This window comes from Hippocampus bargibanti, linkage group LG06 (genome assembly GCF_051943395.1).
Source record: "Hippocampus bargibanti isolate YZ-2025 linkage group LG06, ASM5194339v1, whole genome shotgun sequence".
Lineage (NCBI taxonomy): Eukaryota > Metazoa > Chordata > Actinopteri > Syngnathiformes > Syngnathidae > Hippocampus > Hippocampus bargibanti.
Window position 1 is genome coordinate 13,081,692 of NC_142739.1, and position 25,756 is coordinate 13,107,447.

At 41.9% G+C, this 25,756-nt stretch overlaps 2 protein-coding genes across 2 annotated transcripts; both read left to right on the forward strand.

The window, feature by feature from the left end:
• Positions 1–243: 243 nt before the first annotated feature.
• Positions 244–5,333, forward strand: macc1 (MET transcriptional regulator MACC1). The gene is made up of 5 exons (XM_088999511.1): positions 244–463; positions 1,875–1,985; positions 2,068–4,100; positions 4,253–4,441; positions 4,624–5,333. The coding sequence occupies exons 2-5, from the start codon at positions 1,883–1,885 to the stop codon at positions 4,825–4,827; spliced, it is 2,529 nt and encodes an 842-aa protein (XP_088855637.1). The 5' UTR covers positions 244–463; positions 1,875–1,882; the 3' UTR covers positions 4,828–5,333.
• Positions 5,334–23,008: 17,675 nt separating this feature from the next.
• Positions 23,009–25,109, forward strand: twist1b (twist family bHLH transcription factor 1b). Its single transcript, XM_088998409.1, has 2 exons — positions 23,009–23,719; positions 24,516–25,109. Exon 1 carries the CDS (start codon positions 23,175–23,177, stop codon positions 23,691–23,693), a length of 519 nt encoding a protein of 172 aa, XP_088854535.1. The 5' UTR covers positions 23,009–23,174; the 3' UTR covers positions 23,694–23,719; positions 24,516–25,109.
• The last annotated feature ends 647 nt before the right edge of the window (positions 25,110–25,756 follow it).

The window sequence follows — 25,756 nt, forward strand, 5'->3', positions numbered from 1 at the left end:
AACTTTCTACATTGGAACACATTTTACTTAGCCTTTGTTGGAAACAAATTGAATAGCACAATTATTTGAATGGTAGTGGAGCTGTTATGTATTGTTTCTTTTTTTTTAGTATAATGAGTTTCAATTACACGTGTTTACTTTTTGACTTCCTCTCTGACATCAATCGTTCGGGGGCAAGCTTATCTGGAAGCTGTCGAAACCGCCGCTCAGTTTCAGGTATGCTCGAAAACACAAAGGAGCATTCTGGTAGTTGTAGTACCGCACAGAGTGACGTGCACGCCTCCGCCGAGCTAATGGAAGCCACTTCAGACTCGTCGTCCCGAGATGCTCGTTGTGTGTGAAGGCGGAACGGAACCGTGACGAAGACACGCTTCACAAGTCTAAAAACAAAGACTGTTTGTGGTGTGGACTCTTATTTTCTGACAGCGTACCCGAGGAAAACTACAAACATCTCATGCCGACGGTGAGAGAATATTTTCTTTGAAAGTTTCATCGTTTTATTGAGAATATGGCCCCATTCTGAAAAGACAGGTGTAGCTTCAGTGCCATGCATGTGTAATAACAAAACAAATAAACAAACACTAGTACGCTTGTCCATACACTGATTTGTGGCTTGGGCTGCATTTATTTGAATTCTATTCAAATATTATGAAAATGTGTGTTGCATTATATTTGCTGAAACCATTATCGATAACGAGTGTTGAAATTTGACATTTTGGACACTGTATGGTCCGTTTCGTCTGAACCACAGGTACGGAGATAACTGACTGCAACGTCATAATGTCTGACAAGACTAACCTGTTTTTTTTGCACTGGTTGTAAGAGAGCACATTATTGATGACTGTCTCAGTATGACATGTCATGAATTGTTGAATCCTCTTGACACCAACATGTGACACATTGACATCTGAGACTTCATTGACCTATGAGGCAGACATGCTGTCTGCACTGCAAAAAAGTAACTTGACAGTCAATGATTTGGGTAGATTCAGTATTTTCATAGTTCTGTGAAATGTTTACACTTGTGACATAGCTGACAGGTTCTCACGGCTTTGCCCATTCTTTCTTCAAAACTCACTGACAGATGGTGGTTGTAGAATATAAGCAAATGCTGATATTTGCATTTTCCAATCACCTTATCTGTTACTTAGATATTTTTATGCACATAAAACCTTAAATGAATATTTTTCTATTTATAAAACAATTTACTGTGTTATCTAAATAGCATGCATATGTGTAACTGTCATCTTATCAAATGGGGATTTGGACAACTTAGGTTTACATTTTCTCATCAAAGGTAAGCTGCAGAAAATGCAAGAAGGGATGTTTTTCATTTGGTAGCATCGTATTAAAGGAAATAATGGACCAGTACATAGTATAATGAGCTAAACTATCACCACCGTGATGTTTTTTATTTTATTTTTATAGAACAAGCAATGTTCTTTGTAACACTGAAAAATTATTTGCCGTATTTTAGTGTAAAAATATAGTAACACCTAATCAATGCAATAGTGACATCTTCCCTTAACACTGTTTAAAGTTTCTACAGGTGCCGTCTCGGTCTCCTTCTCAATTCATTCAAGTGAGGAGGAAGTACTTGAGCACATTTTGAGCATGTGAAGTAGTTTGCACACTTTTCTTTTAAAATTACACATAGGTGACTAAATCGAGAAGAGGTAACCTGATTGGATATTTTGAAAAGAGTAAGTGATTTCACAGACACCATTGCCTGAACTTTGCTGTTTGTTTTTACTTGCAATGTGAATACCAGGACTGTTTGGCTCGCCTGCTACATTACTGACTCCGACGAGGAGCTCTTTTCAGACAGTGTATCTTTTAACCACAGCACCATATCTATTTTTTAACATTTACAGATAAAAATATGGCAAACTCCTTGCCACGTGCAGGGAGTCTTGTAAGAAGCAAATCTGAGGGGACACTGATTGACCTGGATGAAAATGCTTTGAATGGTGACAATCACAATGGTAATGTTTTAGAATTATAAGCGATATTATTTAGGACAAATGCTGAAGCAGAATTACTGATAAAATAATTCATTTTTCATAGACGGAAATGTGCCTCAAACAAGAAAGAGCTGTGACAAGTCAAGACAAAATCCCTTTTGGAACAAGCTGTCTGGGTCAAATCCTTTCCTCGATGACATTGTACACAGCAACTCAGATAAGCTTATTTCCAACACATGCGGCACATTGCCAGGGAATATAAACCCCCCGGACACAGAAAATGGGGACATTATTAGCACATCCTCCGATGAGGTAAACGTGGGAAACCTTCTGGAAAAGTCAAACAGACTCAACAAAGCCAATAACAGGTCTGGGAGATGGAAGAGCGCCACAGACATTCTGGATGGACATTTTGAAAGCAAGGCAGCAGCAAAGAGTGGGGACATCTTCAAACCGCCTCAGCGTGTTCTAAATCCTGATTTTGAGTGGCTAAAAAATGATAGAGAAGCTTATAAAATGGCTTGGCTTAGCCACCGGCAGTTAACTCGCTCTTGCCTGGACCTAAATCTGATAAACCAGAGTCCTGGATGGGCTCAGACTCAGGCAACAAACTTTGAGGTCATCTACAAGATCGGCCACGATGGAGGCACAGTCAACCTGCCAGATTCTGAAATTAGTATTCATGTCCCAGAGGGCCACGTGCCTCCTGGTGAGGTGCAGGAAGTGACACTGAAGGCCATGCTTGACCCTCCTCCTGGACTCAACAACAACTACATGACCACAATGAGTCCACTTCTGGAAGTAGTGCTTAGCAACATCAACACAAAGGGTTCAATCTCCTTGAAAATGAAGCTTTCCGGAGAAGTGCGGAACGACCCGTTGAGTCAGGTCCTCACCACGGTGGTCGGACTCTTGTCTTGCAAACGAGAAGGACCCTATGTTAGAGTGAACGACTGTGACATTTCCAAGAACACTATGCAGATGAAGCTGCAGCAGCTCAAGACACATTTTTACGTGATAGCAATTGCTGAGGCTTCAGCTATTCAGTCCCCGGCGATGTCAGTCTGGGATTACCTTCACCGCCAAATTACAGTTGCTGTTTATGGCCCCAGGTACATACATCCATCTTTTAAGGTCGTAATAGTTGTGTGCTGTCACGAAGAGGTACCACCAAAGCTTCCCTTCTCAGATATTTGCAGAGGAAACAAACAACTGCCTCCGCTTGTACTGCAGCTCTGGGGTACACACCGGTTTAGGACTGACAACTTGCATGACCTGTTTGTCGCCGCGAGTATCAAGGACTCCATCTTCAAAATAAGAGTTGAGGACAAGGTGAAAGAAGTGAGGCAGAGCCAGTTGAAAATAGGGACAGTGCTGCATTTACCGGTGGCCTTATCTCATCCTAGCAGCAAAGACATACACCCTTTTCAGTTATACCTTCAAGTAACCGAAGCAAACTCTACAACTGCTGCATGTTTCCAGGTGTCCTCACCTCCTGCAGCACCCATTCGACGTGAAAAACGCATGCCAAATCCGACAAATAGAAAAGCTGTCGAGATGCCGCAATCCTCCATTCCGGAGGATTTGTTGCCGGATTCACCTGTATTCAAAGACGGGCCTGTGAACTTAAAATGGTATGGCGTTGCCCTAAAGTCAGTTCTCCGTCAGTCACGTGTTGACTATCTACTGGAGTACTTCAAGGGAGAAACATTGGCTCTTCTATCCAAGGCGACGGTGAGATCAGTGGGGAATTCAAGGGCAAAGGAGTGGTACATTGGATTCCTCAGGGGAAGAATTGGTTTGGTGCACTGCAAAAATATCAAGCTCATTACAACAGATCAGGTGATTGACTTTACCGGCATTCGACTGACCACAAAGGTGCTTCTGGACAACATGACACTGCCCTTCATGAAGCTGACATACATGTACTCAGACATACAGACGCTAGTCACAGAGCAAATAACCAACTGGAGAGGTTTTTCAGATGCATTGGGGTATTACAATCTGTCACTGGACAGTATCAAGCGCAGAGTTGCGGAAACAGAGGCTGATAAGGTGGCCTGTGTGCTGGAAAAGCTGAAGGAAGACTGCCACTCTGAAAATAGTGAGAAGAAATTCCTTCACAAACTCATGGATGTAAGTAGACAATTGTCATTTTTAAAAGTCAATTCAACAATCAACAGCAAGTTTTTCTCCTCACGCAATACCCCATTCAACACTCTCACCCTGCTCCACGTCTCAGTAATCTCACCCTTCTATTAGCAACATACCACCATCTGTCCTTTCAGGGTCTGTTAAGGATGGACAGCATCAATCTTGTGACCCAGCTGATTCAAAATACAGTTATCCTGTCCACCGCTGTGGAGTTGGGGATTCGATGGAGAGAGCTCGCTGACAAAATGGGGAAGTTGAGCAGTGCTCAGATTGCAGTCTATGAGGCACCGCACAGAGGAAAGAATGGCGAAATTGGACCTCAGGTCAGTTCACCAGTCTTCCAGTTTTCCTAAACTGCAGTTATTCAAATAATCCTCAAATTGAGAATCAGGTCTGTCTAGTCTGTCATTGCCAATGTTAACGTTGATTTGATTCAAAAACCTACAGTTGAGGCATTTTATGAGATTTGAAAAGTTAAAAATATTTTCTCTTTACTTTTGCACAGTTGATGTGGAAACCTGCTTATGACTACCTGTTCTCCTGGAGTCAACGTTACGGAAACAATTACAGAGAAATGATTCAAGACCTCCACCTTGTCCTAGATAAGATGAGGAACCCTACCACAAGACAGTGGAGACCGCTGACCGGAGCCCTCATTACAGTCAACTGCCTTGATCTCTATCAGACCTCTGCATACCCAAAGACATAAGCACTATGTAATCTGTGTGTGCTAATATTTGTTTAGCATATGTCTTGGACCTTAAACTGAAACTGTGATCAGACTGTTTTGAAAAACAGATGAAAAATATATATTATAAAGGCCAGTTTGTTCATTAGCGCACTGTTTTCTACAAATGAGATGATACATGTCAGTAAAATTCACTTATGAACTTTTTTAGCACTGCAACTGTGATTTCCTTTAATTTTTTTTAACTCACAAAATGTCAACATCATAGAATACTTGTGGTTATAAAATGTATTGTGCTTTTTTACGACTTGGCACTTCCAGGCTACTTGTTCATTTTAAGTAGAGATAATGTCACTGTTTTTGATCTTTTGTATGACAGTTGAGACACGTGCATTCATCTGTATAACGTACTGTATATGCCTTTCCTGAATTCTCTCCCAAAGTGAAAATGAACAAGTACTTTATATTTTTTAATTGTAACATTGCACCATTCCTTCCAATACATATTTTAAATTGGTATTTCGACAGTGGTTTCAATTCTATATTCTTTCCCTATTTTTTCTAGCACTGTTTGTTTAAGGTTTAGTCACAGCTGTGTGTTCCCTGTCTGTGTGAGGGTACAAATTGCTACACTGAATTGATTTTGGCTGACTGAACATGTTTTATGCGACAACTATTAACAACAGGCAAAAGAGGATGCTGATTCAGATGATTGTATTTTTGACGTGTTTTTTTTCACGGCAGGAATTGATACGGAAGGACTTCTTTAATCGATCGCAAACACTTATGCTTTCCTCTTCAGAACTATTTGAATCGTATTCATAACATAACACCTGCTGGGTGAGATGCCTGGTCCTAGTGCCCGCCACATATCCCCCCCCCTCTCCCACAGAACACCCAGAAGGAAGGTCAAGTTGAAAATTTTGCAGGGGGCTGCCTGCCTGCCCCCTGCCTGCCAGCCTGCCACAACGACTTCGCAGTCCGTCGTTCAGTGGTGAAGGTGAACTCATTCGGGCAGGTGATCCGGGTGAGACCTGAGTGGGGGAACTACACTCAACCCTGGCATGCCGCGGTGAGGCTGGGGGTTGGGGGGGGGGGCGTCCGCGACGTGCGACCTGGGCCGGCGAAACGTCCTCACCCGCAACTAAATAAGCCGGTTTGAGTCTGTCTATTGAAATGCCCTCCCTTCGCCCACCCATATCGAGCACAAAACTCTCTTCACCGTGTTCGAGCACTCTAAACAGGCCATCGTACGGCGGTCGGAGGGGAGAGCGGTGGGCATCGTGACGCACAAAGACAAACCGGGCTGACCTAAGAGCAGACGGAACGAATATTTTGGGGACGCAGTGGTGAAATGGTGCTGGAGTCAGGGGCTCTCCTGGCAAAAGGAGGAAAGAAGTTGTACCCGAACATTAAATGTATTAAATGTGACTTGACATTTTTTATTACCGTATTTTCACGACCATAAGGCGCATATAAACGTCTCAGATTTTTATCAAAATGTGCGGTGCGCCCTGTAGTGCGGACGTGTTAGAGACCACCATGAGGAGGACGTGTAGAGAAAACGAGGGGGGGGGGGTGCGGGCGTGGTTTGTGTATAAACGAACAGGTATGTGCTTTATGTAGAACATTTGCTGTTTTAACAACCCTGAAAATGGCAAAGAGACATGGTTATGAAGCTCAGTTTATTTAAACTGAAGGCTATCAACGACGCCGAGGAACATGGGAATGGAGCCGCCGTGACATAATACGCGGACATAAGGCAAGGTGGCCGGAGTTGGAGGAAAGCTTCAAGCAATCGATCGGCGAGCTAAGAGCGAGCGGAAGGAGCGTTTCGACTGTCACCGTCCCACTCAGAGCAGTAACGCTAGCGGAGGAAATGAAAATTGAACATTTCCAAGGAGGTCCGTCTTGGTGCTGGCGTTTTATGAAACTGTGCGATTTTTCCATGCGGAACGGGACTACTGTAGCGACGGTCGGCGAATTATTCTGAAAAGCTGGCGAAAAGGCTGCCATGCTATAACGGAGAGAAACTCCCGGCGATTGTGATTTTTTTTTTAAAGAAAGACTTTGCCTATAGAGACATTTCCAGCAGGCGTCGTTCTTAAGGCAAACAATAAGGGCTGGATGTGTTTAGATCTTCAGCGCTTTCGCGATGCGTTTGGGAGAATATAGAGTCGAGATGGTCCTCTTGTTTAGATCATACAAGTAGGATATTTATTGCCGAAGCACAGACAGCAACCGCTGCGTTCATCGTCGTACGAGAAGTCCAAAACATATACACACAAACTGGCTTTTATCTCTGTCAAGTCATGTGATGTCGCGTCGTGGCTAGGTTGCCAGATCAGTTTAAAGAGTTTGATGGTTCTCTTTATTTGTAAGTAGGTTCGTTGTCAGATCTCCCAGGCAGGTGACGCGCAGAGCTTGATCGCGGCGTGGAGTCGAGCAAGTCGTGCCGTGATATCCGTCCGACGCCCGGCATGAGCCGGGCGTGAGTCCGAGATGAGTCGGAGATTATTCTGCCCCGTGGTTCGCCCAATCTCTCTGTCCCGCGACAGCTCCTTTTATACAATTTTCAAGCGTGTGCTATGCGTCAGGGTGAGACGCACATCAAGGACATCAAGGAATTGAAAGACATGAAAGGGTTGAAAAGCGCACTTCAAAATCATACACAAGTGTGACGCAACAAGTTCAGTATTACAGCATTACATAAAATGAGGATACAATGTAACTTTCTCAACAGGATGTTACGCCACAGTTTGCCAATGGATTGTGGATACTTGGGCTAACGTGTCTGCTAGCACGGTAGTTTGAGCTTTCGGAAAAGTCGGTACCGGTAATGTGCTCCTTTTTACCATGCCGACGCATATTGAGTGATGATTACAAAATGTTATTCCTTTGTAATTAATAAATAAAGCACTACCAAACTCAGTTTTGCTCCCGATCTGTTTTTTTAAAATACGCATACTTGTATGCCTGTGTGTTGTTGTGAGGCGGACGTACGTATAGCAGTAGAGGATATGTACCGGTAAATAAAACTTGCGTCCTTTCATCCGATGCGCCCAATGTGTGTGTTAAATACAGAAATGGCACACATAAATGAGACTGCGCCTTTTCACACGGTGCGCCGTTTGGTCGTGAAAATACGGTATATGTATTCTTGGTACATTATTTGGGTGAAGTATATATTTGTTTTCATTTAACGTGTTTTGGGTGTTTTGTTTTTCAACATGAAAACAAGACTCAAAATCTGTAGTGACATTTTCTATCCACTGGGTAGCGCCATTGTCCCAACAATGTAGAGTGAGAACGAGCTGTTCATTGCGGTATACAGTGTACTTTACCCGGGCAATAATAACGAAAAATATTAACGTAGTTTCTCGTTTTTGCATCAACAGATTTAAAATCATGTTTTGAAGATTTGCTAATAATTTAAAGCAATCGTAGGGTAACGATCCACTACAAATTAAGATAAGTGGTCTTGGAAGTTTGTGGAAGGACGGTTTCTGCCAACAAACTTGGGAGCCATCCACAAATCACTTTGCATGAACAGAAGCATTCCTCTGTCCCCCTTGGGTGTACGAGACTTCATTTGGGTTGCCGCCATGATTCCGTGATATATGCTGGGGCCAAGAAGTCATTTGGCTTTCAATTTATTAGCTTGCTGATTTATGCTCACTGCAGAGACTGGGATGGTGACTCCTACCACAACACCCACCCTTTTTACTTTACACGCTAACAATACACCCACCCTTTTTACTTTACACGCTAACAATCTAGTAATGGATGACGTGAAAACTGAGGAAGTTGGGTAATTAGAAACGTCAGTGGGGGGAGGAAAAAACATTAAAACAGTTTATAAACCTGCACTTCATTTATCACTGATGATTGAGTTGATCAGATTAAAAACCTGGGGGTGGTGTGGTGAAATACTGATTAGAATGTCTGGCTTGAAGTTCTGGTGTTTGCGGTTTGAATATCAGCTCTGGCTTGTGTGGGCTGTGGAGTATACCCATTTCTCCTGTTCTTGTGTGCGTTCTCTGTGGGTTCTCCATCTTCCACCCTCATTCTCAAAACATGAGGGTTCATGTCTGTTTCTTTCCCAAGAGGACTTCGAATTGCTAACCATGACAACTGTGGGGGAAATGATGCATTGGTGATTAAAGAGGATATTAAACAAAATATTTAGATCAAACTATAATGAGAAACATGATAGGATTAAAAATTGTCTTTACGTCAGTTGAAATGAGAACAAAAGAATAGTTTTGTTCCATTCAGCTAATTCAAGAGACATATTGAGAGATTTAAATCAGCATATTTGCGGCGTTACAATGTGTTTGATGCCTTTCTTCTGACTAACAGCCTTCTTGGAGCCTCTTCCCATGACCACCGCTGGGAAGGAGGAAGCTCTCTTACCACATGATTCACGGGGAAAGAAGGGAATAAAGAAGGAAAGAAAGAAAGAAAGAAAGAAAGAAAGAAAGAAAGAAAGAAAGAAAGAAAGAAAGAAAGAAAGAAAGAAAGAAAGAAAGAAAGAAAGAAAGAAAGAAAGAAAGAAAGAAAGAAAGAAAGAACAAAAGAATGAAAGGACAAAGGTAAAAATATATACTGTATCCTGTATAACCTGAAGTTTTTGGCAGCGTTGTGAGTAATCCGCATTTGCATCCTGGCTGCGACACTTTTCTATCACTTTTTCCATCTAGCAGCCTTACAGCAGCTGAAATTCATGAATTGCATGTACCCAAACGAGCCCTTAGAGGTTTGCTAAACATCAGCTACTATATGGAGAACCAGTCGGTGAAATGATGGCAAACGGAATCCTTTATTTATTTGGAGCTGATGTGATCACATCCCATGTTGTGGTCAAAAGTTTTGTCAGGTGTACAGTGACGGTGTGGGGGGATGTGCAGAGACCTTGGCTGCTGACAGGCCTGATGTACCAAGCGTGACACTCCCAGCCCACCAGTGATCTAAAAACCAGATGGAGTCAACAGAGTTGCCGTTGAGGTATGTTGATAATCAGCAATGTGAGTTTTCATAACACACATGCCTTCCATCCTAAAGTCTCAGATTGATGACCAGGCACTCCCAGCCGACTTCAAGCAAAAGATCAACTAGAAAGCTGTTTTAAAACACAAATATTCTATTTATTTGTTTATTTACAGTACATACTGCTTTGATAAATTCAGTGCCGAAGAAGTATTCATTGTTGGATGAAACAGTGATAAAGAGAAGATTTGTGTGCGTTATTGTTCTGTAATGTGACTTTTGATTCACCACCATCAATTTTACAAGACGGCAACTCAAGTATTTCACCCTAAACTCTAAAACAATTGTAATTGAAGTAAATATAGTGTCAGTCATGTTCATTCGTGGTTTCTTTGAATGTTGTTAGAGCATAAAAGGAACATATTGAGGAAAAATATTTTTGTAAAATAATTGTACAAGAGTGTTGATCGTAATACATGGGAAGAGTACCTGAAACAAATAACCACACATTACCTCACAATTGTCGTTTTGATGTTTGGGGTTGGTAATGGGATCGGGGTTACTAGTTATTTGTCTATATGTGTCTGCAATGGAGTGCCAAACACTCCAAAGGATGGCCCCGACTAAATAAAGTAAACTCAGATAGCCACATAAAATGATGTAGTGGGCCAGATTGGGCCGTCTGCCCTTTTAGTTTTACAGCAATATTACAGTTGCGGTACGAAAACCTTGCATGCAAACTGATTTTCTGGATACTATTTTCCCAAGTTTTCTTCTTTCACCAGATTGCCACCTCTCTAAATGAAAGCAATGCCTTGTGTATTTATTTTTGTTCAAACCAATTGGAACTTGCTCATTGCAGGTTGCCCTGGACTTTAATATATTGCATGGAATTATTCAAGCTGATAATCAAGCTTGAATGACATCACACCTTGATGACATGCCCTGTTGGGTGACCACACTACTTCCTCAATGATGAGTGAAAATAAACACAACTCCCAAGAGCAAATACACAAAAATCTACAATCAACTGAGAGTTTGGGGGTAAATCTCTCAGAGGATGTGTCCTTGGCTAATTTCTGTCAACCGAGGGAGGTTGAAGGGTTCCTGTTCCAAAAACAACATTGCTGTAGAGGTAGCCCATTGTGGCCCTGGTGAAGAGGAGGAGAGTGGAAAAGAGGAAGAAGAGGTCGCCTCTGACTGACAGAGTCGGGGGAGCAGAGGTGAGCACGGATGAATGTGCAGCTGCGCTACACATACCATCGGTGTCGTACAACCTTGCATCATTTGCAATCATGTCTTTGGGAAATGTTGATTGAAACTTCAACCGTATAACGGTGAAACGGTGAATGCAAAGAACAATACGACTCCTGACTATTTCATATACAAGTCAGCAGGGTCCTGGGCAGTGTTGTTCTTGGCGAGCAATGGGACACCCTCCTCCGCCTAGTTCACTCCCCAAGCCCTCACACCCCACCTCCACACTTCTGCCCATCACCCCCCCCCCCCCAACGATATTCATTCTTTTAATAGCTGTAAGACTCTGCTGGACCCACTCCCAGCTCATGGCCCTTATAAGCAACAACTGAGATATGACACTTCAATGTATCTATATTTAGGTCAAAGTGCAGCAAAATAGGCCGCTGTGATCATTGTCCTGACTATCTATCTATCTATCTATCTATCTATCTATCTATCTATCTATCTATCTATCTATCTATCTATCTATCTATCTATCTATCTATCTATCTATCTATCTATCTATCTATCTATCTATCTATCTATCTATCTATCTATCTATCTATCTATCTATCTATCTATCTATCTATCTATCTATCTATCTATCTATCTATCTATGACGTGCGGTGAGGTTCATGGCTGGTGAGGCACTGACGTCATCACAGTCAGATTTACAAACATATGAACTCTACAGAGTAACTTATTCACCATTTTATTGGAAACAGTTAACCTGTTTTGTTTAAAATGTCATGTCAGCATTCTTTATATATACAAACTGTAGCATAGAAAAAAAGAATTTAAAAAAAGTGTTATTATTGTGTTACCTTTACTTGTAAATGAAGTCCATGCGCCGCTCCTTCTGAAGAAAGGCATCGATAAATTCTTTGTAGAAGCCTTCCTTATCCTTCTTCAGTTTTAAAAGTCTCTCGGTCTCAATGGAGATCACTGTCAGTGAAGAAAGTCGTCCTTGATCAGTCATGTTCCGACAGTATGTTTTCAGTCTTTTCAGTGCTGAGAATGACTGCTCCACTGATGCTGTAGTAGCTGGAACAGTGAGCATGAGCTGGACCAACTTTGTCTTTCTGTGCCAAAAAGCTGAGAAGCTGTCCAGGGGATTTACATCCGTCCTTCACCGTTTGTGAGCTATACAGTCCGGTGTTTGTCTTCCTTTAATTATTATCTCCTGCTTCGATTGAAAGTCCAGTTTAGAAAATTATTTTAATTTTGAAATGTAAACCTCCATTCTAGGGCGGCCCGGTAGTCGAGTGGTTAGCATACCGGCTTCACAGAGCAGAGGTCGGAGGTTCGCGTCCCGGTCTGGCCTCCCTGTGTGGAGTTTGCATGTTCTCCCCGGACCCGCGGGTTTTCTCCGGGTCCTCCGGTTTCCTCCCACACTCCGAAAACATGCATGACAGGCAAATTGACCACTCCAAATTGTCCCTAGGTGTGAGTGTGAGAGTGACTGTTGTATGTCTTTGTGTGCCCTGTGATTGGCTGGCAACCAATTCGGGGTGTCCACCGCCTCGTGCCCAAAGACAGCTGAGATAGGCTCCAGCAACCCCCGCGACCCTAATGAGGAATAAGCGTTACGGAAAATGAGATGAGATGAGAATCCTCCATTCTAAAAATAAGGCCAAGCAACACGAAAAAAATGACTGGAGGGTTGCACTTAACTTGCTAACTGTTTACTGTAGCTTGCTGTCACTAATTCTATTATTTTGCATCCATCCATCCATCCATCCATCCATCCATCCATCCATCCATCCATCCCCCTCCCTCCATCCCTCCCTCCCTGCATCCATCCATCCATCCATCCATCTATCTATCTATCTATCTATCTATCTATCTATCTATCTATCTATCTATCTATCTATCTATCTATCTATCTATCTATCTATCTATCTATCTATCTATCTATCTATCTATCTATCTATCTATCTATCTATCTATCTATCCCTTCCAAGTAAATCTTAATGATCACCATCATCAGCTGTCTTCAGAACAGGCGCACAAGCAATTTATACAGGCCTTGGTGGCTACCCGTGGACTACAGGCACCACATTGGTGACCCCGATAAATTTTGCTTAGCAAGGGGACATCCAAATGTGTTATGTGATCTGGAAAAAGATTAAGAAGGATTCTGGTGATTTATGTGGCTACGGTATGTCTGCTTCATAGTCAAAATTTGATTCCAGTTGGGAAATTGATTGAATGAGTCAGGGATTATTTTTATATTTATAACGTTTCCTTTAGAAGATACTTTGGAATGAATTCATGTACCACCAATTAATTGGATATAAAACCAACACTGTTGCACAAATATGCTACCCAGTTTGTCGTGGATGAGTCTTTTGGTCGGTTTCTTCGAAGAGATTCACACAAGCGTAGCATTTTCTCCACTCAGCGCAGCACTTGTTCATGGAAGAGCTGCGATAAAGCTACTGTAACTCTGCGCAGAGATTTTCAATGAGTAGGCCACTGCACTGGGAAGTGTGCTGCAGCAGCATGAATGAATGAGTGTTTTTGTGTGTGTGTGTGTGTGTGTGTGTGTGTGTGTGTGTGTGTGTGTGTGTGTGTGTGTGTGTGTGTGTGTGTGTGTGTGTGTGTGTGTGTGTGTGTCTATGTGTGCATGCGTGTGCTTGTGTGTGTGTGTGTGTGTGTGTGTGTGTCTATGTGTGCATGTGTGTGTGTGTGTGTGTGTGTGTGTGTGTGCATGCGTGTGCTTGTGTGTGTGTGTGTGTGTGTGTGTGTGTGTGTGTGTGTGTGTGTGTGTGTGTGTGTGTGTGTGTGTGTGTGTGTGTGTGTGTGTGTGTGTGTGTGTGTGTGTGGTCTGCTTCAGGCCAATAAGCTTTTATGGAAGGCACGGCTCACTGGTCTTCAGGTTTTAAGATTTAACTGCGGCCAAGACGCCAAAAACACACACGCTAACTTTCCACTTCGAAGACAAAAAGTTAAGGGAAAGTTACAACATGCTGCATGATGCACTGCCGCATTGGATTGGATTGGATTAGCCTTTAATACTCGTGCAGTGGAGAAATTTACATTTCACAGCAGCAAAGTTATGGAAGGAAAAGGAAAGGAAGAGGTAGAAAAACAAAATACAGGAGCTGCTGGAAAGGCAGCCATTCTCGCGGCGCCACTTGACGTCAAAAGTACAAAAATAAACAAAATAACAAAATAGATTGACAACACAAAGACAGTCATTCAATTTTAAGCACTTTCTGCACCCTCTTTATTGTATGACGCAGTTCAGGATGAAAGAGGAGAGGATCAAAGCGTCCTTTTCACCAGTAGATAAGGGACATCATGGTGAAATGTGCACGTCTTGCTACAAGGTAATTGTTGAAAGCAGCAAAGCTGTAGCATCCTTTAATGAAAGAGATTGTCTCACATCTCCTGTCCCACATAATCCACTTCAATTAAATAAATTTCTCCACTGTGAGACTAATAAAGGAAAATCCAATCCAATCCAATCAATTCCATGCCACAACAGTTCTACATATGCATCGGTGCGCTGCGCTGACGCTCCTTTCTTCTCATCGCGGACTCCTCAAGCCATGCATCCATCCAGCCGCAGACTGTCCAACGGCACTGACCTTTCCTCTGAAAGAAGGGCTGTGAAAATGCTGCCCATTCCAAGCGCAAAAAAGCACAATGGCCCCAGAGCTGTGCAGTGATCGCAGTCAAATGGCACTGACATTCCTTGCAATCAAAAACAGTGCTGGCATATTTGTGATGCCGAAAAGGCGCAGCCGCTCAGCACAATCTCCTCATTGATTAATGTTGTGGCCAAAAATGTTGAAAAACGATATGTATCCGTTCCTCATGACATACAACAACACACAGTGACAAAAGAAACCACAAAAACAAGACAAAACTGAAGGAGGACACTCTGAACTAAAATAGTGGCAGCCAGTCGCATGGCACACACACACATCCATTGACACTCACAATAACACCAAAGGAGAATAGAAAATGCGTAGAGACATCATCACTACCAACACACATTTAAACTCTACAAATGTATGTACTGTATTTGCAGGATGCAACTACATAACACGAAGCTTGATTAGAAAACGCTACATCAAAGCAGTGAACTTTAAAGACTTTCTTTTACTGCTTCATGCAGGAGTCCTGGCTCCTCCATGTCCAGACGCCTTATAAATGCTTGTTTTTAATCCTCACCTCTCAGTTCAACACCCCAAATCATCCCTCAGTATTGGAAGACTGCTGTTATTAGAATTTCCCTACAACATCCAATGTCTGGATTTCTCTCTCGAATGGCAGATGATGTTGCTCATGACAATGTTGTTATCCAATGCTGTTGCTTGACCTTGTTCGCACCCTTGGTTTAATTGAGCACTCCTTTCCTTTCAAAGAGCCCTGTCTTTTCTCATGGCACGTTCCATCGATGAGCTGGCATCCAACTCTGTATTGTTGGCTGCTCTAATAGAGCGAACATGGCTATCACAGGCAATTGTGGGAGCGTCGTACATGTGAGGGACTGTGGTTTGTTATTCCAGCAGATATGAGTGGGCCGTTAGAGCAACGCTGCCTTCCAAGGCCCCAGCAGAGAAAACATACAGGTCTCTGTGGATCTGGCTTGAGTTCAGATCGTATAGTGAGTGAGATCCTGAGTTGCGTCTGCCTTGATGTGACTCCTGGGAAGGTGCTCCATGACGCTCGTTCAAAACCGCAATGAACATGAGGAGGATCACAACAACGAAAACGGGACCCATTGATAAGTGGATGAGTGGGCACACGTCATGGCGTCGACTTGCACTTTCTGTATTTGTGTGTGTGCTTTCCTGACAGCGGGATGAATTTTAGGTCTTTATGAAAGATCAACACCGGTGGAGTTGTCCCGTGATGACATCATGCAGTTAAGAAGCAGCTGTGTTTTCTCAGAGTCACTTCAGCAGCAAAGAACTGAACTCGACAGTGCAATCTGCCAAGGATTATAAATATAGAGTTGGCCTAAATACAAGCTTCTATTTTTTATGTATATACACCGTGCAAAAGGCCACAGCCAGCCACACGCTTTGTTGTTTTAATGGCCTTTTCTTCCAGTTAATGTGACATAGTACCTAAAAGGACGGATGCAGTTAGTGGGATTACAACTAAAAATACAAAACCAAATTATGAAGCCGGGTGATGGCACTGGGCCAAGGAATAATATGAAATTTGGATGAAACGTACTGCTAGAGGAATTTACTGTCATCATTTTATATTATCACATGACCAAAGTCATCACTATTCTATTTAAATGTCTTTAAAATCATATTGTCTGTATAGTTTTATCTCTTGTTCTTATTTATAATCTTAACTGTGGTTTTCTTTATTTTCCTGTTTTATGATTGTCAAGTGTCCTTGACAGCTTTGAAAGGCGCTTAAAAATAAAATGTATTATTATTGTTATTAATTATCACAATAAAACCTACTTTACTTGTTATCATACATGAACCAGGAAGAACAGTACAGTGATACTTCAGTTTACAATCTTAATTGGTTTCCAGAAAGTGTGTGTAAGGCGAAAAGTTTGTCTGTCGAATATTTATTTTCCATAAGAAACCATGAAAAAAATAGAATAATCCGTTCCCAGGTCCCCATAAAACATAATTTTCTACTAAATAAGCATTAAAACTACACAAAATATAGCTTATTTTATGTATAATATAATGTGCTATTGTATTGTAATTAAAGAAATAAACTGTACTGTATAATCAAGTCATTTTATTCACCTTTGTGATGGTCGTTGATGTAGTTGCCTCTTGATGATATCTGAGTGAAGTTGCCGTGCTTTCTCGGCGATAATACCATCACACACACTGTCCCATGCTAGCTGCTTTTCGTTAATGCTAATCAACAGAAGTTTTTCAACCTCTTCTATTGCCTGGGACCGTTGCTTAGACAACACAGAAACACCCTTAGCCACACGTAGCAATGATCGATTTAGCATACTGGTACTGGCACGCTAAATCACACAAACGCACACCTCGTTCGTGTTTTTCGGTGATCTCCTTCTGCTCGACTGTGATTTTCTTTTGTGTCCTCTTCGGCTTAACACTAGCCTATGGTGGGGTCTTTTTCGGTCCCATAATATCAAAAGTAGTCCACTAGATAACAAACCACGTCTGCACTCAAAGAAAGTGGGTGTGGAAAACTATTCCGCCAGCCACTGTGGCGCTGTTCAACCGTGGGGTTTGGTGTTCATCCGCTGAAAATTAGTCTGCGAGCCACCGTGGCGCTGTGTGGTTTGGTTCGTCCGCCGAAAACTAGTTCGTAGGCCAAGATTATATTCTCGTGAATTTGTAAGGCGACACGTTCGTGAGATAAAGCGTTCGTAAACCGAGGTATCACTGTATTCTGTAAACGAACAAACAAGCAAACACAAATACAAGTTTTCACTCTTTTTTTTCTTTCCAAAAAATACTTCAAGCACAGCAGAGATCTTCAGTATACAAAGTACATTGCAGACATGATACAGTGAATGGTCACTTCATTCATTCATTCATTCATTGGGCTATTTTAGAAAAACAGGACTTTGTCAAAACCTGGATTTCAATATTTGAACCAACCGAGGGGTAAACTGATGGACAAATGATGATGGACTGATGGACTAATACATATTGACAGTGTCTGAAATAACGTCTGCCTGGACGCCCGGGGCGTGCAACATTTACGTCGGGCGTACAACTTACAGAACGTCTCCGCGCAGGTGGCCGACAACTTTTTCAAGAAAAAAAAAACACAACTAAAGGTTGTTTTTTTTTAATCAAATGTTTGTTTTATTCCGATTTAGAAATCCCCGTTCGGTTTGGAAATTTCGGAATTTCGGTTCGTTTGCCAATTTGCATACTTGGCAGCCAATCAGAAAGCCTGCATCTAACAACTTCGTGCTTCCAGGTGCCTTTGTATATCATTTACCAAAGTAGACGCACAGAGAATACAAGAAAATGGCTAAGTGGTTAGGAATCAAGCCAAGACCTCAGCCCCAGAAGAAAGATTCAAAAGAAGCTCACAAAATTCATGACGCTACAAAACATAAACGTACATTAAATTTTAATTTAAAACCATTGTGGAAAGAGGAGTTCACGTGGCTTGTCGCAGACGACGCACCGCAAACATTGCATTGTGCAAACATGCCGAACAGTGTATGGACAAACGACAACTGGAGCAAAATCATCAGCAAGGGATATTTACGATAAATTAAGCAAGGGAGCATTTGTGGTAGGTACATCAATTACTTTATTTTAAAGTGTTGTTCTGCTATATATTCTGATTGTCAATCCTTAATACTTTGCAACAATTGTTTATTTTTACGATTAGTCGTCTTATTGTGTTTCAAGTTGTGAAAAATGGGGCAGGCAACTTTATGGCTAGGCAGGCAACTTTTCAGAGTTGTCTGCTCTGGTGTCCGGTAACTTTTTGTCATGAGTTTCAGACACTGATATTGACAATAACATTTTAAAGTTGATCAATCATTAAGCTCATGGTTTTGCCATAACGTCTTCCATTCGGACCACTGTATGTATTTACAGAACACTTTACAGTCACCTGCCTGCTGCTGTCGTTGCACTGTAAGGCTAGGTGGAGCAAATGCAGATAGGTGGGGAACCGATAGGATGGAAACAAAACAGTTGAGTATGAAAATAGCAGTTAGCTTGCTATCTTAGATTACCATATAGTATTTTCCGATGTATAAGGCGCACCTTTAATGAATGATTTTTTTTCCCAAATATAATATATAAAAGTTTTCCAAATATAAGGCACGCCACATTATAAGGTGCTACAGTAGAGGATGGGGTTACACACTCCTTCTACAGGGGGAAATTGAGTCAGTGGCTGCTGACAGTAATTGCGAGACCTGTTGTGGCTCGCACCGTGGTATAAGGCGCAGGGTCATCTTTTGAAGAAAATGAAGGCTTTTGTGTGTGCCTTATACACCGGAAAATACGGTACTCCGATTGCTGCTCCTCTTCCAATATTATACCAAAAGGACCACCCAACTGGAGGCATGAAGCGAGGGCAGTGCCATGAAATAAAGCTCCACCTTCATTGCCAAAATGTTATGTCCAGTAAGCTGCGATAAAAACAACCCTATTCATCATACAGAGCAGAAAAAATGCAAAGCTTTTGTTGCTTTACGACTGTGTGCGTTTGTTCAAGTCCAGCTTGAGGGCGTATTATGCTACAAGTGTCTGGAATTATTTGACTAAAAATGAGACCCACAGCACGATCACTTGCGAAGCATGCAAGTCTCTCTTCAAATACAGTAAAAACACAAGTGAAATATAGCCACACATGACTTACAATCTAACAAGATGCTACGGTATGAAACACAAAATGAAACTGTCATTTTTTTTTAAACTCACCCCAATGCGGGTCTGTTTTATGTAATTATTTATATTTTGTTTGCTTTGACCGATGACTGTCAGATACATCTTTTATGAAAGTCTCACCACATAAAATGATGCGGCGGTCCATATATATGTAACGGAGTTGTGCACTTAGATTATTAAATTATGAAGGAAGTGACGCAACGGCGCACAGTGTGGCCCCATGTCCCGCCCAATGTTTCCAGAACAATCTGGAGGAGATTTATGGTGAGTCGCAATTTTCTGTTGGTATCGTTTAACGCACATTTTCATGACAATATCTTATTTTGTTTCCCCTTTTATACTGTCTACTGTTATCTAATTAGTTCCCTTATTCATTTCGAGTCCAGATTACTTTTTGTGTCATTATTTACTTCACGTTTTGTCGAGTGGAACTTTGAAGCACATGTGCTTCATAGTGCTTTTCTATTGCGCAGTTAATCACAAGACGAAACCCATGCGACTTCACCCATCCCTTCTGCCCTGTGTTGCAGGTAATAATTGTTTCATTTCGTTTTTATTGTACAATATTTAGTCTCTTGTGTCCTGTTTCATTTGCCCGTGAATGGTCGTGGCGGGTTGAACTATGCGCCCTTGCAAGCGCACCGCGTGTTCTGCCGAGTCTCTGCCTGTGATGCGTTCAGGGACATCATGTAAATAACACCGAACCTGTGTTGTATTCTTATTTTCTGTAAATAACCACTATACGATCACACGTTGTTAATTCTGTTTTGTTATCTACAATGTTTTGCATTTGAGAACAATCTGGAGGAGATTTATGTTAATCACAAGACGAAACCCATGCGACTTCACCCATCCCTTCTGCCATACTGTGTTGCAGAAATAAAAGAAATAAAAAGACACATCCACGCGTCTGGTCTCATTAATACGGCAGCATCGTGGAGATGAAGACAGTCACTGTTGTGACACCCGTCACATATGGCCCCCAAGAGTTAGTGTGTTCGATTAACCTAACATGGATGTCGCAGTATGTGGAGAAAACCCAGGCAAGCATGTGGTGAACATGCAAACTCCAGGTAGAAGAGCCAGAAACCAAATTCAAACCCAGAGTCTCTTGACGTTAAACTTCTTATTCACCAAGCTCCAAAGGAGCCATGTATTTCTCTTCACCTACAGGTAAGAGGTGCTTGCTAAGGTCAGCACCATGGACAGGTACACCAGACAGGTACGCTCACCATGACCGGGCACATTCTGATCCTACTTTGTCCTCTGAAGAACCGGTTTCCAGCTCATTTTCACTCATGAAAGTAATGGATACAAATGTACTTGGTGACATTACACCCCAAGTCCCATTTCAACAAGCATGTGTGTGTTGTTGGTACCGAGAGGTGCTCCTTTTGGAACAATACTTCACTCCGAGGCCTCCGTGAAGATATAAATGGATGGATGGTTCGGCTGGTGTTGTGACCTCTCACCCTGACTGCCCCCCCCCGTTTCCTGAACCAGATGCTGCTCCCGTGGACCAGGGGCTTCTCAACCTAAACAATGTAATCCTCCACTAAACAAGATGGATATTGTCTCAACACACCAGTAAATACCAGAGAACCTCACACACAAAGCTGCCTTCTCCTCTCCCTCTGCCACGACGACTCAACAGGGGGCTGTGATGCACGCATTGTTTCACATACACGTGCACAAAGACATACTGTAGCCTGTGATTTGTGCCGTTTTTAATGGGCCTTTTTGAATGTACATTTGTGGCTTCTAACCAAAACATGCCCTCTTGTGGGGAATATAATTAAAGCATGAAGAAAAAGTTGGCCAATGTGAGAGCCTGGCTGCATGTGCAATGTGTCAGATTGGGCCTATTGCTTGATCTCCCTGGGATTAGGTCAGACTATGGAAACACTATTAGCAAACGTCATGTAGGTTGCACGCATGGCTATAGAAATAAAGATGTGATTCTTTGAGGAGTTGATTTTGGTCGGCAATGAATTAAATTCATATTGACAAAGAAAACAATTGGACTGTGCTATGTGACAAGGGAAGCAATTTGTCTTTTGAGGTGGAATTTTTTTCTCACTCAGTCTTGTTTGTATAGGCATTAAATTGTATTAATTTTTATTTATTCATTTTCTGATTCGCTTATCCTCACAAGGGCTGCGGCGAGTGCTGGAGCCTATCCCAGTTGTTTACGGGCAGTGGTCGGGGGAACACCATGAACTGGTTCCCAGCGTATCACAGGGCACAAAGAGACATACATGCTCACATTCCCCCTAAGACCTAAGGGACACTTTAGACTGAATTCAATCAATCTGCCAAGCACGATTTTTGAATGTGGGAGGAAACCGCTGTGCCCGGAGAAAACCCACACAGGCAAACTCCACACGGGGAAGCTAGAGCTGAAATTGAACCCACAACCTCTGCACTGTGAGGTCGATGTGGTTATCACTGGTCTACCGGGTCGTATTCATTCGCATTAAAAAAAACTCTTATTTTGTCCATCTTGTCTCAAGAAAAATGTTTCCCAAACATACCATATCATCTTAAATCCTTAAAAGAATGGATTGGTCGATCAATCGAGATCGGTTGTTGGCAAGAAATCTATCTATCTATCTATCTATCTATCTATCTATCTATCTATCTATCTATCTATCTATCTATCTATCTATCTATCTATCTATCTATCTATCTATCTATCTATCTATCTATCTATCTATCTATCTATCTATCTATCTATCTATCTATCTATCTATCTATCTATCTATCTATCTATCTATCTATCTATCTATCTATCAGTGACGTGCGGTGAGGTTCATGGCTGGTGAGGCACTGACGTCATCAATGACGTCACCACTCGTCTCTATTTAGTATTTGAACGGTAAATTCAGCGATTTTGAAAAAAATCCTAAAACGGTGAAGTTAAATGGACAAGAACTTTAAAGTACAAATCACTAAATACATCTAACTGTTTAATTTATTTTTTCATTTGATATTTCCATGACAGCTTTCCATGATGACAGGTGAGGCACTGCCTCACCTGCCTCCACTGACTGCACGTCACTGCTATCTATCTATCTATCTATCTATCTATCTATCTATCTATCTATCTATCTATCTATCTATCTATCTATCTATCTATCTATCTATCTATCTATCTATCTATCTATCTATCTATCTATCTATCTATCTATCTATCTATCTATCTATCTGTCTGTCTGTCTGTCTGTCTGTCTGTCTGTCTATCTATCTATCTATCTATCTATCTATCTATCTATCTATCTATCTATCTATCCATCTATCCATCCATCCACCCATCCATAGATAGAATAAAAAAATCATCATCATCATCATCATCATCATCATCATCATCATAAATTTAATTTATCAGCACCTTTCAAAACCCTCAAGGACACTTTACAGTCACATAATACGTTGTTTTTGTTTGTTTGCAATATTATTTCATAGCGGTAGTAGTGGCGAAACTTTTTTGCGATGATGTAATGACACCGCCGTTATCTGTTTCTTTTGTCAAAAGAGGGGGCCACCTATTTCGTTTCGTGACGTCACTTGCACTCTTGTCCAATCGCATGCGTCCCCAAAAAGTTTTCAGCCTATAAGATGAGGACAACTTTCTCAATTGTCAGAAAGGACTTGTCTTCTTGGAGGCCAATCTATGGCGATTTCGGCGTCTTAAACCCGCACAGACCCCCAGGTGGACTAAACTGAGGACTTGATGAAAGGGAGGTAATAATTGGACTCTTTTAGAGGGGGAGCGTTTTTTCCGTGCGGCGAGCGGAGATGTCCGAGGAAAATTTGGGGGAAGAGTCGAGCAGCTCCCCGGTCTCCCCTGTGGACAGCCTGAGCAACAGCGAGGGGGAGGCGGACACGCAGCCCAAAAGAAGCGCGAGGAAGCGGAGGCCCAGCAGGAAACACGCCGCAGACGACTTGGACAGCCTGATTCCGGCGGGTGCCAAGCGGGGCAAGAAGTCGAGCAGCAGCGGCAGCCCGCAGTCACTGGAGGAGCTCCAGAGCCAGCGAGTCATGGCTAACGTGCGGGAGCGGCAGAGAACTCAGTCGCTCAACGAGGCGTTCGCGGCCCTGCGCAAAATCATCCCCACGCTGCCGTCGGACAAGCTGAGCAAAATACAGACGCTCAAACTGGCCGCCAGGTACATCGACTTCCTGTGCCAGGTGCTGCAGAGTGACGAGCTGGACGCCAAAATGTCCAGCTGCAGCTACGTGGCCCACGAAAGGCTCAGCTACGCCTTCTCCGTGTGGAGGATGGAGGGCGCCTGGTCCATGTCCACATCTCACTAGCACCCGGACGTCTCGAGCCCAACATGGTAGGGTAACGGTTTAGTTTCCAAGCTAAAATGCTCATATGTTTTTTTCTTTGCTAACGTGCATGATGCACGTTATCAAATTATTATTTTGTTGTTGCGGCTAAAAGTCTATTTTTCTGTGCTGTATTATATTATGTCTGTTTTCAAACACAGTCATGTCCAGCTAAATTGCATGCATGCTTTTTTCGTGCAGTCTTATTATTCGTTTAAATTAGTCTTCCCACTGAAATAGCTAAAATCGTGCTTGTTTTTTTTAAATATATTTGCATTGACGCATCATACATATTGGCAATGTTTTGTTTCCACGTCTAATATACATCATGCATATTGACATGTTATTCTTAAAATACTTCGGAACTCAGACGAAATGAATACGCCACTTCTATTGGTTTTGCAACTAAAGTATGCACACCCCAACTTTGCAATTATAGTGCGCCCCCACCCAAATACTTCAATTACAAAAGTACATGTGCAATCATGTCAATCCATGTCCAACTAAAATGATAAATATTTTTAATGCAAAGCATTGCAAAGCCGTTCAACGTGGGGTTGCACGATGTACTGTTCATTATTTTTCGAAGTAAAATATACAGTATTTTTTATTCTTAAAATGAATGTGTCAATGCTCCAACTCGTGCATGATGCATGATGCAAAATGTTAAGTGTATTTTTTCTTCCTTAAAATTCACGACTTAATGTGTCAAATGCAAAATAAACAGCGCTATGTACTTTGCAGTGACAGTCAATACAAACACGTGAAAGGCTAATCGTTGTGTGTGCGTTTGACCCTGCACAGGTGACTGCTGATTCTAAACTTCTCACATTCTGATGGGACATATCTGGAATCCAATGCTGGATACATGGGATCACTATTTAAACATAGACCACGGAGGTGCTGCGTTTTTGTTGTTGTTTTTTTGCAGTTCCCTCACACCCTCTTCTCTGATGACAGTGTATTTACATGTTGTTGACGACGAATGTTGAATATATCGCGGTTGATGCCTGTTAAGAATAGTTGCTTTTACTAAACGTATTGGGAATTATTCTGCCACGGTGGTGCAAGGCAATGTTCACTTGGTTGGCGCGTGAGTGCATATCTGAGCGTGTGCGTGCGTGTGTGCGTGCGCATGCGCGCGTGTTTTGTGCGTGCGTATGTTCGTGCGTGTGTGGGTGTGCGTGAGTTCTCTACTGGTGGTGTAACCCACATTTATAAGGCTGTTTTTGTGGATCAAACCTGTGCAAAAAATATTTTCCAGAAATCATTTATTTATTTATTGTTGTTATATTTAGGAATACATCATGTGTCTGAAATATAAATACATTCCTATTTTTATTATCATTTTTGTAAATGTATATATATATTTTTTGCAATAAAGAAAACGAGAACATGTTTCGCCTTCTTTCATTTTAATTAAAGTTTGTTTTTCAGTATTAGGTGAGACGTTAGAAATCACTCGGCCCAACGAATTGCAAGTTAAACCAAAAACATGAAATCGTGGGAAAATATGCCATTTTAAAATACATAAGCCAAGTCGTCATTCTGGCACCTGTGTTCATGCCTCTATGCGTTTATCTGTAAATATAAGTAATGTCCCCCAAACACTGGACAAGAATAAGGATAGTCAAGCGGTGTAAACATGCTAAAATGTGTTTTTATTTGATGTTGTATTAATATGGATGTATTTTTTGTATTAGTATTAGTTTCATTTTGTTGGAAAAAAACGGTGTTACTTGAAAGTGACTGGGAAAGTATCGTGACCATACCTAATGCGTTTTCATGACATACCACGATTCTAAATAATCTAGACTGCCTTAAAAGTACGTGGCTGCACATAAACTCTTTATTTATTGTAATTTTTTAAAGTAAAATATAGTAATAATTGACTTGAATAAATCAATTTGATCAAATGCGACTTCCTGTGTCGCGACCGTTGCTGTCATTGCTTTGTGAAACATTTAGTGACGTGGGAAAGTTTTTCTCACTTTCCAAAAAAGAAAGCCATGGCCGTTTGAAGGTGTGTAATTGGCCTTTGAGGC